This window comes from Hemibagrus wyckioides, linkage group LG03, assembly GCF_019097595.1.
Source record: "Hemibagrus wyckioides isolate EC202008001 linkage group LG03, SWU_Hwy_1.0, whole genome shotgun sequence".
Lineage (NCBI taxonomy): Eukaryota > Metazoa > Chordata > Actinopteri > Siluriformes > Bagridae > Hemibagrus > Hemibagrus wyckioides.
Window position 1 is genome coordinate 1,124,738 of NC_080712.1, and position 17,625 is coordinate 1,142,362.

General features: G+C 39.2%; 1 protein-coding gene across 1 annotated transcript in view; it reads left to right on the forward strand.

The window, feature by feature from the left end:
• LOC131346816 (mucin-16-like) overlaps nt 1-16,401 on the forward strand; it is a 47,800-nt gene extending 31,399 nt beyond the window's left edge. Inside the window, exons 46-72 of the mRNA XM_058380502.1 lie at nt 433-494; nt 595-702; nt 888-1,042; nt 1,147-1,268; nt 2,100-2,161; nt 2,262-2,369; nt 2,555-2,709; nt 2,814-2,935; nt 4,444-4,505; nt 4,606-4,713; nt 4,899-5,053; nt 5,158-5,279; nt 6,110-6,171; nt 6,272-6,379; nt 6,565-6,719; nt 6,824-6,945; nt 8,454-8,515; nt 8,616-8,723; nt 8,909-9,063; nt 9,168-9,289; nt 10,121-10,182; nt 10,283-10,390; nt 10,662-10,840; nt 10,932-11,053; nt 11,168-11,229; nt 15,649-15,928; nt 16,176-16,401. Coding sequence (XP_058236485.1) covers nt 433-494; nt 595-702; nt 888-1,042; nt 1,147-1,268; nt 2,100-2,161; nt 2,262-2,369; nt 2,555-2,709; nt 2,814-2,935; nt 4,444-4,505; nt 4,606-4,713; nt 4,899-5,053; nt 5,158-5,279; nt 6,110-6,171; nt 6,272-6,379; nt 6,565-6,719; nt 6,824-6,945; nt 8,454-8,515; nt 8,616-8,723; nt 8,909-9,063; nt 9,168-9,289; nt 10,121-10,182; nt 10,283-10,390; nt 10,662-10,840; nt 10,932-11,053; nt 11,168-11,229; nt 15,649-15,928; nt 16,176-16,271 — 3,144 coding nt within the window. The 3' untranslated portion in view covers nt 16,272-16,401. The remainder of the gene's footprint in view (nt 1-432; nt 495-594; nt 703-887; nt 1,043-1,146; nt 1,269-2,099; nt 2,162-2,261; nt 2,370-2,554; nt 2,710-2,813; nt 2,936-4,443; nt 4,506-4,605; nt 4,714-4,898; nt 5,054-5,157; nt 5,280-6,109; nt 6,172-6,271; nt 6,380-6,564; nt 6,720-6,823; nt 6,946-8,453; nt 8,516-8,615; nt 8,724-8,908; nt 9,064-9,167; nt 9,290-10,120; nt 10,183-10,282; nt 10,391-10,661; nt 10,841-10,931; nt 11,054-11,167; nt 11,230-15,648; nt 15,929-16,175) is intronic.
• The last annotated feature ends 1,224 nt before the right edge of the window (nt 16,402-17,625 follow it).

A 17,625-nucleotide genomic window follows, 5' to 3' on the forward strand; every position in this document is an offset into this window, starting at 1 on the left:
TCAAGTGAGAGTGACTCCTGTGGTCAGTGGGAGAAGTACAGGTAGAGTCTCCGATCCTCCTGTGTTCAACATGTATTGTAGCATCAATGCTATATATAGTCAAGTGGGGCTGTGTAACCAGGAACATATGAGCAACTTATGAATCAGTGTCATTTCTAAGTTCATTGTAGATTTAACAGTAATTCCTTCCTGCTGCAGACATCAAATGTTCAAAGATGGCGACCCGAGCATAAAACCCACTGCCGCAAGAAGGGTTCAAAGCTGGGGCCATAGTCTCCAAGTAGTTCTATCCACAGCAGTGCCATGAGTCTCCTGGCTGATTTAAAACATATAAACCAATATTTGTCTTAAACAATAAATGGTTAAAGAAACAGTGCAATGGAATGTTCTTTCATCTTACATAAAACTGATGAATTATCTTTCCTCCTGCAGTTAAACACACTTCTAAATGAAGCTGGAGCAGAACCATTCGAACCCCAGAGCTCTTACTTTACGTAAGATCACAGCAGTGTTCTTTCTGCTCTCAAAGTATAGAGTGATAATTCTTATTGTAAACTTAACTGTATCGTGAATTTTCTCTTCTACTGGTAACAGGAGTTCAGGAAACCAGGTAAATGGTAGCATGACGTACCACTTCCAAGATGGAGACACCAAAACACCAGCAGCTTTCCTGAATGAGCTTAAAGCACAAATTACACCTATGTAAGTGTGCTGATATTAATTTCTGATGTTTGCCTTTAATCAGTATGTTCTCACAGACTGTCTTTTATTTCTTTTGGTTTATATGTAAATAATAACAGATCGTTTCAAACATTGACATTTAGTAGAGAATGAAATTTTTAATTTGAATGTGAAGCTTATAATAATTATATGCTTAATTTTATCAGATCTGGTTCCGCCTTGGTTCAGACCACAATGGTCTTCAATTCCTCCTCTCCTGTTCCCAGTGAGAGTTTGGTTCTCAGTGTAATCCAGACTCTACTGAGTGCTCGACTCTCAAACCTCACTGACTCTGTTAAAGTGCTGAACTTCACATATGAAAGTATGTGTGTTTTTCTAATCACAAGATTACATGCAACACAAATTATTGTCTCAGAGCTGTGACTTCTTTATCAGCCTTTCTAAACCACCTGATATGTTCCACAGAAATTTCAGACACCTCCTATGCTGTAAAATTCAGATTTGACATCAGTAACATCAGCATGACACAGAACCCTGACCTCAGGAATGAAACCTACAACCAATTGAAGAGCATCATCAACAACACTGTGAGTGTAAATCACCATGTGTTTAACGACATTCTGACAAATGTCTCGAGATGGCGTTGGTTTCCAATGCAGAGTTTACTGAAATAGCTGAAAAATCAAATGAACTGAAAGTCAACAGATTAAACCCAGGGTTATCCAAGACAGTAAGACTCACACTGGGGTAATCTGGCAAAGGTCGAAATACAAGAAACTAGTTACAGAAGTTAAAACAGCACCGAAATGTGCAACAGGATCTTAAACAGTATTTGAAAAAAGGATTGCAATGGGGGAATTGTAAAGGGTCAGATATGTCTAACAGAAACAGTAGCAAGACTTTGCAATGGCCGACATCAAACGTGCTCCATATGCAGTACATAAAAGAAGTAAATTCCCTCAGGTGTGCAAAGCAGTTCAGAACTCAGGTGAAAGTGACTCCTGTGGTCAGTGGGAGAAGTACAGGTAGAGGCTCCTACCCTCCTCAGTTCAAAATATATTCTAGCATCAAAGCTATATGTAGTCAAGTAGGGTTTTTGTAACCAGGAGCTTATGAGCAACTTTTGAATCAGTGTAATTTCTAAGTTCATTATAGATTCAACAGTAATTCCTTCCTGCCCAAGTCATCAAATCTTCAACGATGCCGACCCGAGCGTAAAACCCACCACCGCAAGAAGGGTTCAAAGCTGGCAACATAGTCTCCAAGTAGTTCTATCCACAGCAGTGCCATGAGTCTCCTGGCTGATTTAAAACATTTGAAACAATAATTGTCTCAAACAATAAATGGTTAAAGAAGCAGTGCAATGGAATGTTCTTTCATCTCACATAAAATTTGATGAATTATCTTTCCTCCTGCAGTTAAACACACTTCTAAATGAAGCTGGAGCAGAACCATTCGAACCCCAGAGCTCTTTCTTTACGTAAGATCACGGCAGTGTTCTTTCCACTCTCAACGTATATTGTGATAATTCTTATTGTAACGTCAACTATATTGTGACTTTTCTCTTCTACTGGCAACAGGAGTTCAGGAAACCAGGTTAATGGTAACATGACGTACCACTTCCAAGATGGAGACACCAAAACACCAGCAGCTTTCCTGAATGAGCTTAAAGCACAAATTACACCTATGTAAGTGTGCTGATATTAATTTCTGATGTTTGCCTTTAATCAGTATGTTCTCACAGACTGTCTTTTATTTCTTTTGGTTTATATGTAATTAATAACAGATCTTTTCAAACATTGACATTTAGTAGAGAATGAAATTTTTAATTTGAATGTGAAGCTTATAATAATTATATGTTTAATCTTATCAGATCTGGTTCCGCCTTGGTTCAGACCACAATGGTCTTCAATTCCTCCTCCCCTGTTCCCAGTGAGAGTTTGGTTCTCAGTGTAATCCAGACTCTACTGAGTGCTCGACTCTCAAACCTCACTGACTCTGTAAAAGTGCTGAACTTCACATATGAAAGTATGTGTGTTTTTCTAATCACAAGATTACATGCAACACAAATTATTGTCTCAGAGCTGTGACTTCTTTATCAGCCTTTCTAAACCACCTGATATGTTCCACAGAAATTTCAGACACCTCCTATGCTGTAAAATTCAGATTTGACATCAGTAACATCAGCATGACACAGAACCCTGACCTCAGGAATGAAACCTACAACCAATTGAAGAGCATCATCAACAACACTGTGAGTGTAAATCACCATGTGTTTAACGACATTCTGACGAATGTCCTGAGATGGCATTGGATTCTGATGCAGGGTTCACTAAAATAGCTGAAAAATCAAATGGACTAAAAGTCAACAGATTAAACCCAGGGTTATCCGAGACATTTAGACTCACAGTGGGGTAATCTGGCAAAGGTTGTGTCCTGAGTGAAATGCATTATGGGTAGTGTAGTGTGAAACAATGCGGTGTTTGTGTATGTGTGTGCGCATTTTCATCTAGTTTGGAGGGCGGGAAAAAAAAGGCTTGTGTGCTGTGTTATAAGAGTTCAGGGCAGTTATTCCACCTGGGAGTGAACTGTGAGCTGTATCCTGATCATTTTATCTGCCACAGTTGGAAGTAAATGGCATGCATCGGCTAACTTTGTCCGGCTCATCCTTCTTCTAAATTCCCTCAGGTGTGCAAAGCAGTTCAGAACTCAGTCTTAAATATAGTTATATCAGAATAAATAAGCTTTACGATTACATGAAACAGAAATAAAGCAAAAAGATTTGCTTGACCAGCTGGACCAGCAGCAGCATATTGCAAAATTATTCATTTCTTCAATTATGCAGAATGCACAATGCTTGTTCCCCGCACTGACCATTTGAATAGCGAAATTTTTGCGGGATTACTTTTCCAGTCTCGCAGGCAAGAACTCTGATCTCTCATGTGATCTTGCTTTATTTCCTTATTATTTTTTGTGTACATTTGGATGTGAAATGCAGTTTGTGGACCGGACAGAGTTGTCTGCGATTCTTCCTATTTTGAAGTCATGCAGTGTGAAACCTCCTGTCACAAATCCATGTTGCAGTGTGAACACAGCAGAGACTGAATGCTACCCTAGATAGTCATGCACTGTGAAAGCAGCAGCGATCCGACCCCTTTGAAAATCGTGCAGTGTGAACTCGGCATGAATCTAGCTAAAATGAGCTCCCTATTCAAATCCCCCAGGAAAAAATGTCCAGTGTCAAACCGGTCCATGGTCCAAAAAAAGTTGGGGAACCCTGAAGTACATGAAAGAAGCAAATTCCCTCAGGTGTGCAAAGCAGTTCAGAACTCAAGTGAGAGTGACTCCTGTGGTCAGTGGGAGAAGTACAGGTAGAGTCTCCGATCCTCCTGTGTTCAACATGTATTGTAGCATCAATGCTATATATAGTCAAGTGGGGCTGTGTAACCAGGAACATATGAGCAACTTATGAATCAGTGTCATTTCTAAGTTCATTGTAGATTTAACAGTAATTCCTTCCTGCTGCAGACATCAAATGTTCAAAGATGGCGACCCAAGCATAAAACCCACTGCCGCAAGAAGGGTTCAAAGCTGGCAACATAGTCTCCAAGTAGTTCTATCCACAGCAGTGCCATGAGTCTCCTGGCTGATTTAAAACATATAAACCAATATTTGTCTTAAACAATAAATGGTTAAAGAAACAGTGCAATGGAATGTTCTTTCATCTTACATAAAACTGATGAATTATCTTTCCTCCTGCAGTTAAACACACTTCTAAATGAAGCTGGAGCAGAACCATTCGAACCCCAGAGCTCTTACTTTACGTAAGATCACAGCAGTGTTCTTTCTGCTCTCAAAGTATAGAGTGATAATTCTTATTGTAAACTTAACTGTATCGTGAATTTTCTCTTCTACTGGTAACAGGAGTTCAGGAAACCAGGTAAATGGTAGCATGACGTACCACTTCCAAGATGGAGACACCAAAACACCAGCAGCTTTCCTGAATGAGCTTAAAGCACAAATTACACCTATGTAAGTGTGCTGATATTAATTTCTGATGTTTGCCTTTAATCAGTATGTTCTCACAGACTGTCTTTTATTTCTTTTGGTTTATATGTAAATAATAACAGATCGTTTCAAACATTGACATTTAGTAGAGAATGAAATTTTTAATTTGAATGTGAAGCTTATAATAATTATATGCTTAATTTTATCAGATCTGGTTCCGCCTTGGTTCAGACCACAATGGTCTTCAATTCCTCCTCTCCTGTTCCCAGTGAGAGTTTGGTTCTCAGTGTAATCCAGACTTTACTGAGTGCTCGACTCTCAAACCTCACTGACTCTGTTAAAGTGCTGAACTTCACATATGAAAGTATGTGTGTTTTTCTAATCACAAGATTACATGCAACACAAATTATTGTCTCAGAGCTGTGACTTCTTTATCAGCCTTTCTAAACCACCTGATATGTTCCACAGAAATTTCAGACACCTCCTATGCTGTAAAATTCAGATTTGACATCAGTAACATCAGCATGACACAGAACCCTGACCTCAGGAATGAAACCTACAACCAATTGAAGAGCATCATCAACAACACTGTGAGTGTAAATCACCATGTGTTTAACGACATTCTGACAAATGTCTCGAGATGGCGTTGGTTTCCAATGCAGAGTTTACTGAAATAGCTGAAAAATCAAATGAACTGAAAGTCAACAGATTAAACCCAGGGTTATCCAAGACAGTAAGACTCACACTGGGGTAATCTGGCAAAGGTCGAAATACAAGAAACTAGTTACAGAAGTTAAAACAGCACCGAAATGTGCAACAGGATCTTAAACAGTATTTGAAAAAAGGATTGCAATGGGGGAATTGTAAAGGGTCAGATATGTCTAACAGAAACAGTAGCAAGACTTTGCAATGGCCGACATCAAACGTGCTCCATATGCAGTACATAAAAGAAGTAAATTCCCTCAGGTGTGCAAAGCAGTTCAGAACTCAGGTGAAAGTGACTCCTGTGGTCAGTGGGAGAAGTACAGGTAGAGGCTCCTACCCTCCTCAGTTCAAAATATATTCTAGCATCAAAGCTATATGTAGTCAAGTAGGGTTTTTGTAACCAGGAGCTTATGAGCAACTTTTGAATCAGTGTAATTTCTAAGTTCATTATAGATTCAACAGTAATTCCTTCCTGCCCAAGTCATCAAATCTTCAACGATGCCGACCCGAGCGTAAAACCCACCACCGCAAGAAGGGTTCAAAGCTGGCAACATAGTCTCCAAGTAGTTCTATCCACAGCAGTGCCATGAGTCTCCTGGCTGATTTAAAACATATAAACCAATATTTGTCTTAAACAATAAATGGTTAAAGAAACAGTGCAATGGAATGTTCTTTCATCTTACATAAAACTGATGAATTATCTTTCCTCCTGCAGTTAAACACACTTCTAAATGAAGCTGGAGCAGAACCATTCGAACCCCAGAGCTCTTTCTTTACGTAAGATCACGGCAGTGTTCTTTCCACTCTCAACGTATATTGTGATAATTCTTATTGTAACGTCAACTATATTGTGACTTTTCTCTTCTACTGGCAACAGGAGTTCAGGAAACCAGGTAAATGGTAGCATGACGTACCACTTCCAAGATGGAGACACCAAAACACCAGCAGCTTTCCTGAATGAGCTTAAAGCACAAATTACACCTATGTAAGTGTGCTGATATTAATTTCTGATGTTTGCCTTTAATCAGTATGTTCTCACAGACTGTCTTTTATTTCTTTTGGTTTATATGTAATTAATAACAGATCTTTTCAAACATTGACATTTAGTAGAGAATAAAATTTTTAATTTGAATGTGAAGCTTATAATAATTATATGTTTAATCTTATCAGATCTGGTTCCGCCTTGGTTCAGACCACAATGGTCTTCAATTCCTCCTCCCCTGTTCCCAGTGAGAGTTTGGTTCTCAGTGTAATCCAGACTCTACTGAGTGCTCGACTCTCAAACCTCACTGACTCTGTAAAAGTGCTGAACTTCACATATGAAAGTATGTGTGTTTTTCTAATCACAAGATTACATGCAACACAAATTATTGTCTCAGAGCTGTGACTTCTTTATCAGCCTTTCTAAACCACCTGATATGTTCCACAGAAATTTCAGACACCTCCTATGCTGTAAAATTCAGATTTGACATCAGTAACATCAGCATGACACAGAACCCTGACCTCAGGAATGAAACCTACAACCAATTGAAGAGCATCATCAACAACACTGTGAGTGTAAATCACCATGTGTTTAATGACATTCTGACAAATGTCTCGAGATGGCGTTGGTTTCCAATGCAGAGTTTACTGAAATAGCTGAAAAATCAAATGAACTGAAAGTCAACAGATTAAACCCAGGGTTATCCGAGACATTTAGACTCACAGTGGGGTAATCTGGCAAAGGTTGTGTCCTGAGTGAAATGCATTATGGGTAGTGTAGTGTGAAACAATGCGGTGTTTGTGTATGTGTGTGCGCATTTTCATCTAGTTTGGAGGGCGGGAAAAAAAAGGCTTGTGTGCTGTGTTATAAGAGTTCAGGGCAGTTATTCCACCTGGGAGTGAACTGTGAGCTGTATCCTGATCATTTTATCTGCCACAGTTGGAAGTAAATGGCATGCATCGGCTAACTTTGTCCGGCTCATCCTTCTTCTAAATTCCCTCAGGTGTGCAAAGCAGTTCAGAACTCAGTCTTAAATATAGTTATATCAGAATAAATAAGCTTTACGATTACATGAAACAGAAATAAAGCAAAAAGATTTGCTTGACCAGCTGGACCAGCAGCAGCATATTGCAAAATTATTCATTTCTTCAATTATGCAGAATGCACAATGCTTGTTCCCCGCACTGACCATTTGAATAGCGAAATTTTTGCGGGATTACTTTTCCAGTCTCGCAGGCAAGAACTCTGATCTCTCATGTGATCTTGCTTTATTTCCTTATTATTTTTTGTGTACATTTGGATGTGAAATGCAGTTTGTGGACCGGACAGAGTTGTCTGCGATTCTTCCTATTTTGAAGTCATGCAGTGTGAAACCTCCTGTCACAAATCCATGTTGCAGTGTGAACACAGCAGAGACTGAATGCTACCCTAGATAGTCATGCACTGTGAAAGCAGCAGCGATCCGACCCCTTTGAAAATCGTGCAGTGTGAACTCGGCATGAATCTAGCTAAAATGAGCTCCCTATTCAAATCCCCCAGGAAAAAATGTCCAGTGTCAAACCGGTCCATGGTCCAAAAAAAGTTGGGGAACCCTGAAGTACATGAAAGAAGCAAATTCCCTCAGGTGTGCAAAGCAGTTCAGAACTCAAGTGAGAGTGACTCCTGTGGTCAGTGGGAGAAGTACAGGTAGAGTCTCCGATCCTCCTGTGTTCAACATGTATTGTAGCATCAATGCTATATATAGTCAAGTGGGGCTGTGTAACCAGGAACATATGAGCAACTTATGAATCAGTGTCATTTCTAAGTTCATTGTAGATTTAACAGTAATTCCTTCCTACCCAAGTCATCAAATCTTCAACGATGCCGACCCGAGCGTAAAACCCACCACCGCAAGAAGGGTTCAAAGCTGGCAACATAGTCTCCAAGTAGTTCTATCCACAGCAGTGCCATGAGTCTCCTGGCTGATTTAAAACATATAAACCAATATTTGTCTTAAACAATAAATGGTTAAAGAAACAGTGCAATGGAATGTTCTTTCATCTTACATAAAACTGATGAATTATCTTTCCTCCTGCAGTTAAACACACTTCTAAATGAAGCTGGAGCAGAACCATTCGAACCCCAGAGCTCTTACTTTACGTAAGATCACAGCAGTGTTCTTTCTGCTCTCAAAGTATAGAGTGATAATTCTTATTGTAAACTTAACTGTATCGTGAATTTTCTCTTCTACTGGTAACAGGAGTTCAGGAAACCAGGTAAATGGTAGCATGACGTACCACTTCCAAGATGGAGACACCAAAACACCAGCAGCTTTCCTGAATGAGCTTAAAGCACAAATTACACCTATGTAAGTGTGCTGATATTAATTTCTGATGTTTGCCTTTAATCAGTATGTTCTCACAGACTGTCTTTTATTTCTTTTGGTTTATATGTAAATAATAACAGATCGTTTCAAACATTGACATTTAGTAGAGAATGAAATTTTTAATTTGAATGTGAAGCTTATAATAATTATATGCTTAATTTTATCAGATCTGGTTCCGCCTTGGTTCAGACCACAATGGTCTTCAATTCCTCCTCTCCTGTTCCCAGTGAGAGTTTGGTTCTCAGTGTAATCCAGACTCTACTGAGTGCTCGACTCTCAAACCTCACTGACTCTGTAAAAGTGCTGAACTTCACATATGAAAGTATGTGTGTTTTTCTAATAACAAGATTACATGCAACACAAATTATTGTCTCAGAGCTGTGACTTCTTTATCAGCCTTTCTAAACCACCTGATATGTTCCACAGAAATTTCAGACACCTCCTATGCTGTAAAATTCAGATTTGACATCAGTAACATCAGCATGACACAGAACCCTGACCTCAGGAATGAAACCTACAACCAATTGAAGAGCATCATCAACAACACTGTGAGTGTAAATCACCATGTGTTTAATGACATTCTGACAAATGTCTCGAGATGGCGTTGGTTTCCAATGCAGAGTTTACTGAAATAGCTGAAAAATCAAATGAACTGAAAGTCAACAGATTAAACCCAGGGTTATCCAAGACAGTAAGACTCACACTGGGGTAATCTGGCAAAGGTCGAAATACAAGAAACTAGTTACAGAAGTTAAAACAGCACCGAAATGTGCAACAGGATCTTAAACAGTATTTGAAAAAAGGATTGCAATGGGGGAATTGTAAAGGGTCAGATATGTCTAACAGAAACAGTAGCAAGACTTTGCAATGGCCGACATCAAACGTGCTCCATATGCAGTACATAAAAGAAGTAAATTCCCTCAGGTGTGCAAAGCAGTTCAGAACTCAGGTGAAAGTGACTCCTGTGGTCAGTGGGAGAAGTACAGGTAGAGGCTCCTACCCTCCTCAGTTCAAAATATATTCTAGCATCAAAGTTGTATGTAGTCAAATAGGGTTTTTTTAACCAGGAGCTTATGAGCAACTTTTGAATCAGTGTAATTTCTAAGTTCATTATAGATTCAACAGTAATTCCTTCCTGCCCAAGTCATCAAATCTTCAACGATGCCGACCCGAGCGTAAAACCCACCACCGCAAGAAGGGTTCAAAGCTGGCAACATAGTCTCCAAGTAGTTCTATCCACAGCAGTGCCATGAGTCTCCTGGCTGATTTAAAACATTTGAAACAATAATTGTCTCAAACAATAAATGGTTAAAGAAGCAGTGCAATGGAATGTTCTTTCATCTCACATAAAATTTGATTAATTATCTTTCCTCCTGCAGTTAAACACACTTCTAAATGAAGCTGGAGCAGAACCATTCGAACCCCAGAGCTCTTTCTTTACGTAAGATCACGGCAGTGTTCTTTCTGCTCTCAAAGTATAGAGTGATAATTCTTATTGTAAACTTAACTGTATCATGAATTTTCTCTTCTACTGGTAACAGGAGTTCAGGAAACCAGGTTAATGGTAGCATGACGTACCACTTCCAAGATGGAGACACCAAAACACCGGCAGCTTTCCTGAATGAGCTTAAAGCACAAAGCACACCTTTGTAAGTGTCCAGACATAATTTCAGATGTTTGCCTTAAGTCAGTGTTTTCTCATCAAATCTGGTTAATCCTGTGTTATTGTTTTTATAATAATTTCACAAGTTTGCATTTTTATTTAGTTTGTTCTCTCAAATCAATTATACATATTGTAATTTTGTTCCAGATATTTCTGTTTTCATCACCTTTTAATATACTTAATAAGTGGCTAACTGTTCTTCATGTTCTACTAATTCTTCATGTATTTTATTAATGTTATCTGATTTCCTATTTTAGACTGGGGAATGTCCTGATATATATTCGTCTAGTTTTTAAGAATTTGACCAGAGTGCCTAGTGAAGCTGATGTTCTCAGTGCTGCTAATGCTCTTTTGGATACAAAGATCAGAAGAACACGAGATCTTGTAACACAAAAATTGAGTGATCCTGTGAGCATTCAGGATGTCAAATATGACAGTGAGTCTACTTTTTAGTAATCTATGTCTAAATTCCAACTAAAATATTTCAAATATTTTAGATATAATTATGTTTATTATCTACTTTTCAGAAACTGACAACAACTCATACATTATTAGCTTTGGATTCCAAATCAGCAATGTGAACATCTCCAGGGACATTCAACTAAGGAATGAAACATATAATTTAATCCAAACCACCATCAACAGCTTGGTAAGTGATAGCAACTGTTGTCTGTCGCAAAATTACTGTACACTCTATAATAAATAAATATATAAATAAAAAAAGAAAATTACCAATACCATTTTTACCCTTTTTTTTTTTTAGCTGAACACTATTCTGAATGTCAAAGGTGCTCCTGAATTTTTCTTTCCACATGCAAACTACACGTAAGTTTCTTTAAAAAAGGGAAACACTTTATTTTCAGTAGATCCTCATCCTTTCCCATGAGAGTCTCCAGAATTTCTGATAAATTTTGTTGAGCTGGAAATAGCCTGGTTCCTCAAATAGTTTTCAGATACATTTGTTCCTAATGATAGATGGCTCTTTTACATCTTTTATCATCATTTGATTCCACAAAAGGTTGCAGGCTAAATCCACATTGACCAGCATTACAAAGTGAACAAATTGGACAAGCCCAGAATTTGCAAACTCACTCAGAGACTGAGATGGCTAAACGTGGTACACGGTCCCTATATTGTTGGTACCCACTGCTCTGCTGATCTTGAATACCAGATTATTAAGTTCAGGCCCTTTTACTCACCATGTGAGTCAACATGCATTGTTGTGATAGCAGTGTCCCCCCACTGTATGCTAAGACTAACATAGCTATGAAAGAATTTAATTCAATTCATTTTATTTGTATAGCACTTTTGACAATGGGCATTGTCAGAAGTATAGGAACAGAAAATATTTTAAAGTTTAAAGTTAAGTTACTATTTATCTCTAACATTTAACCCCAAATGATGAAGAAAGGAACCAGGCTTAGAAGGAACCCATTCTCATTTTTGTGACATTGGACAATAAATAATGTAAATGATGATAATGTATTTTTTTACAACCAAGAGCTTTTGAGGAACTAATCATTATAGACTTGGCACTAATTCCTTCCTGCCGATGGCAGTTCAAAGACGGCGTGATAGTCTCCAAGTGGTTCTATTCACAGCAGTCCCCTGGGCTGTCCATGCAAATCTATCCCCCATGGTAGCAGTGAGCACCATCAAGTGACGAGACTACAACCAGGGCTAGAGTGTCTGGATTGACCAGGCAGGCCTGGAAAAAAGAAGTGGTCACAATGGAAACTTAGAACACTGGGAGCTCAGGAGTGAGACATATAGCTTCACAGAGAAAGAAATAGAGAGAACAGAGAGAGAGAAAAATATTAGGTTTGCTTGTGATCACATGATGTTTAAAGACAACCACTTCACAGTCAGCAAACCTGAGCAACTTGCAAGGGTGACAATAGGTCGACTTGTGAACAGCATGAGACATCGTTGTCAAGCTGTAATTGATGGTCAAGTGCAGATGACAAATTATTGAGACATTGACATGTTTGAGATGAGGAAATCACCATTGCATGCTTCTACTTAAATGCCCTACTTTCATGATATAATATCACTGTAGCATGAACTTTTTACATTTTCCATAAATTTCACCCAAAAGACTTTTTGTGAGTAGTGTGTGTATATACATATATGTGTACAGTGACGGAAAAAATTATTTGATCTCCTGCTGAATTTGTACGTTTGCTTTGCCCACTGACAAAGAAATGATCAGTCTGTAATTTTAATGGTAGGTGTATTTGAACAGTGAGAGGCAGAATAACAACAAAAAAATCCAGAAGAACACATTTCAGAAAAGTTATACATTGATTTGCATTTTAATGAGTGAAATAAGTATTTGATCCCCTATCAATCAGAAAGATTTCTGGCTCCCAGGTGTCTTTTATACAGGCAACGAGCTGAGATTACAGTAGGAGCACTCTCGGGGAGTGCTCTTAATCTCAGCTCGTTAACTGTATGAAAGACACCTGTCCACAGAAGGAAGCAATCAATCAGATTCCAAACTCTCCATTATGGCCAAGACCAAAGAGCTGTCCATGGATGTCAGGGACAAGATTGTAGACCTACACAAGGCTGGAATGAGCTACAAGACCATCACAAGCAGCTTGGTGAGAAGATGACAACAGTTGGTGTGATAAGGCAGCTGGGACCATAGTCACCAAGAAAACAATTGGTAACACACTACGCCGTGAAAGACTGAAATCCAGTAGCGCCCGCAAGGTCCCCCTGCTAAAGAAAGCACATGTACAGGACCATCTGAAGTTTGCCAGTGAACATCTGAATGATTCAGAGGAGAACTGGGTGAAAGTGTTGTGGTCAAATGAGACCAAATCCAGCTCTTTGGCATCAACTCAACTCGCCGTGTTTGGAGAAGGAGGAATGCTGCCTATGAATCCAAGAAGACCATCCCCACCGTCAAACACGGAGGTGGAAACATTATTCTTTGGGGGTGTTTTTCCGCTAAGGGGACAGGACAACCGCACCACATCAAAGGGACGATGGACAGAGCCATGTACCGTCAAATCTTGGATGAGAACCTCCTTCCCTCAGCCAGGGCATTGAAAATAGGTCGTGGATGGATATTCCAGCCTGACAATGACCCAAAACACACGACCAAGGCAACAAAGGAGTGGTTCAAAAAGAAGCACATTAAGGTCCTGTAGTGGCCTAGCCAGTCTCCAGACCTTAATCCCATAGAAAATCTGTGGAGGGAGCTGAAGGGTCAGCCACAAAACCTTAATGACTTGGAGAGGAACTGCAAAGAGGAGTGGGCCCAAATTCCTTGAGATGTGGGATGTGTGCAAACCTGGTGGCCAACTACAAGAAATGTCTGACGTCTGTGATTGCCAACAGGGGTTTGCCACCAAGTACTAAGTAATGTTTTGCAAAGGGGTCAAATACTTATTTCACTCAATAAAATGCAAATCAATGTATAACTTTTTTGAAATGTGTTATTCTGGATTTTTTTGTTGTTATTCTGTCTCTCACTGTTCAGACTGATCATTTCTTTGTCAGTGGGCAAATGTACAAAATCAGCAGGGGATCAAATAATTTTTTCCCTCACTGTATGTATGTATATATATATATATATACACACTATATTGAAAAAAGTATTCGCTCACCTTCCTTGACTCGCATATGAACATCCCATTGCTAATCCATAGGGTTCAATATGAAGTGACATCCCATTCCTAATCCATAGGGTTCAATATGACGTCGGTCCACCCTTTGCAGCTATAACAGCTTCAACTCTTCTGGGAAGGCTGTCCACAAGGTTTAGGGGTGTGTTTATGGGAATTTTTGACCATTCTTCCAGAAGCGCATTTGTGAGGTCACACACTGATGTTGGACGAGAAGGCCTGGCTCTCAGTCTCCACTCTAATTCATCCCAAAGGTGTTCTATCAGGTTGAGGTCAGGACTCTGTGCAGGCCAGTCAAGTTCATCCACACCAGACTCTGTCATCCATGTCTTTATGGACCTTGCTTTGGTCACTGGTGCACAGTCATGTTGGAAGAGGAAGGGGCCAGCTCCAAACTGTTCCCACAAAGTTGGGAGCATGGAATTGTCCAAAATGTCTTGGTATGCTGAAGCATTCAGAGTTCCTTTCACTGGAACTAAGGGGCCAAGCCCAGCTCCTGAAAAACAACCCCACACCATAATCCCCCCTCCACCAAACTTTACACTTGGCACAATGCAGTCAGACAAGTACCGTTCTCCTGGCAACCGCCAAACCCAGACTCATCCATCAGATTGCCAGATGGAGAAGCGGGATTCGTCACTCCAGAGAACGTGTCTCCACTGCTCTAGAGTCCAGTGGCAGCATGCTTTACACCACTGCATCCGACGCTTTGCATTACACTTGGTGATGTATGGCTTGGATGCAGCTGCTCGGCCATGGAAATCCATTCCATGAAGCTCTCTGCGCACTGTTCTTGAGCTAATCTGAAGGCCACATGAAGTTTGGAGGTCTGTAGCGATTGACTCTGCAGAAAGTTGGCGACCTCTTCGCACTATGCGCCTCAGCATCCGCTGACCCCGCTCCGTCAGTTTACGTGGCCTACCACTTCGTGGCTGAGTTGCTGTCGTTCCCAAACACTTCCACGTTCTTATAATACAGCTGACAGTTGACTGTGGAATATTTAGGAGCGAGGAAATTTCACGACTGGATTTGTTGCACAGGTGGCATCCTATCACAGTTCCACGCTGGAATTCACTGAGCTCCTGAGAGCGACCCATTCTTTCACAAATGTTTGTAAAAACAGTCTGCATGCCTAGGTGCTTGATTTTATACACCTGTGGCCATGGAAGTGATTGGAACACCTGATTCTGATTATTTGGATGGGTGAGCGAATACTTTTGGCAATATAGTGTATATATATATATATATAGAGAGAGAGAGAGAGAGAGAGAGAGAGAGAGAGAGAGAGAGAGAGAGAGATAGATAGATAGATAGATAGATAGATAGATAGATAGATAGATAGATAGATAGATTGATTTTAAGCATGCATGGACCACATATATCCTCTGTACATACCACTCCCTATAGCTGTATATCTATTCATAATTTATTGTAAATATACCACTATGCACATCTGGTTAGATGCTAAATGCATTTCATTGACTTTTGTACATGTACTTTGCACAATGACAATAAAGTATAATTTAGTTTAATCTAACTGTAAAAAATTAAAATCAGAATGGTACACAAAATCAGAATACTCAGTTTATTTATTTTTTTTCTCCAGGTTTGATGGTAAAGAAATTGTGGCTAATTCAGAGTACATCTTTGTGGAAGGTGACACCAAGTGGACACCAAGTGGATTTCTTTTTGCAATACTAAACATTAGCGGTCTGTCGACTGTCACCACTCCTGCTGCTCAAACAGACCCCCCTGTCCACGCAGTTCTGAGGCCAACAGTCCATGCCCAGAACACCATCACTGATGGAAATTCTGCATGGATCCTGGGCATCATTATCCCCTGCAGTATATTCATTATTCTCATACCCTGCTGGATTCTACTCTGTGTAAGTGTCAAAAAATCTCTTATAAACCCAAGATTTAGGGTGGTGTTTAAGATAGATATAAAAATAAGGTTATTTATATTTTATCTATATTGGTAGCTGTTGCAAAACCTGGCTAAAATCATTTGTTTATTTTTTGTGAAATGTTATTTTTGTTTATAACAATGAAAATAAACATAAATAGCTAATCAGAATCTCTCCTCTATCCCCATTTGCCTCGCTTTTTTAACTTTCTCTCTGTATGTCTCAGTGTCTGCTGTGTGGCTGCTGTGCTGGTTTAAGGAGGCGCTACAGCAGAAGACGGTCCTACAATGTCCAATATGCAACAAGGAATGGACTCTTTTAAAATACAGATTAAGTGCAAAATAAAATGACTTGTAACCACTGGAGTTTTTACTATATAGTTTATCTATCTATCTATCTATCTATCTATCTATCTATCTATCTATCTATCTATCTATCTATCTATCTATCTATCTATCTATCTATCTATCTATCTATCTGTTATTTATTTATTTATTTATATTTTATTTAACCTTCATTTCCAAAAGTTACTATTCTAAATTCCTAAAATTAAGCTGCATACAGTAAACTAAAGAGAACAATTAACATGATAATTTATATTTATTTTTTTAAATCTCAAATATGCATAAATTTTAATTTTAAAAATGTTTATTAACATTGACATATATAATAAACCTTAAAATGCCTTACCATGGGTATTTTTCTTTTTTATATTTGTTATTCAGTGTTAGGAATCTAGTATATAAGTAATAAAGTGCTTTTAAACATGAGGATCAGGATTGCAGGAATGATTATGGGTTTACGTGTAGGCCTAGACCTTTTCAACAGCACTGCAGACCTCCTGAAAGAATCCCTAATGCCAATTATATTATGAAAGCCTGTAGATCCCCAAGCCCATAGAGAAGCAGTGGCTGATTGGGTGGAGCTCCTGGTCACCAAGAAAACAATTGGCCTAAGAAGCATGGCAGAATTTGTGTTTCCTGACTGATTTATGGGAGGAATGTTATTCTTTTCAGCTGAACCCACTTAGCTGTTCTCGACCTGCTATGAGCCAGAGGCTGACGCCCTGGGATGGAAAGTACCTTGCCATTAGACTTAACAAAATTGATTTAGCAAATGTGGGAGTGGGGGGCCAAAAACATACAAACAATTCAATTAGATTTTATTTGTATAGTGCTATTTACAATGGTAATTGTCACAATGCATCTTTACAAGAAATACAAAATGCTATTAGCAAAAGGCTTGACTAAACAAAGTGCTAAAGGTTATGACTGTGTATGAGTCACAAACACTAATTAGAACACTAATTATCAAATCTATAAAATACTCCAAGATCCATAAAGTAATAAAAGATTGCAGCATGGTAGGAAATACCCCACCGTAAGTCCAGAAACACTGTATGTAGCAAATTTATGTGTAGTTTATTCTAACTAGTACATGTTACCTTTTGAGCCATTTTTGGGCCCTTGAGGAAGGCCCTTATCCCTCTCTGCTCCAAGTGCACCATATCATTTACCACTCTCACACGTTCACTCAAGTTTGCTGACTGCAGACTGTCTGTGTCACCTTCTAGCTCTTCCTTTTTAGTTATGCTGTCAAGTTGGGGTTCGAACAGGAACAGGAAAGAGGTGAGTGGAAAAAGCAAGTACAGAACAATAAAAGGTGGAGGAAAGAAC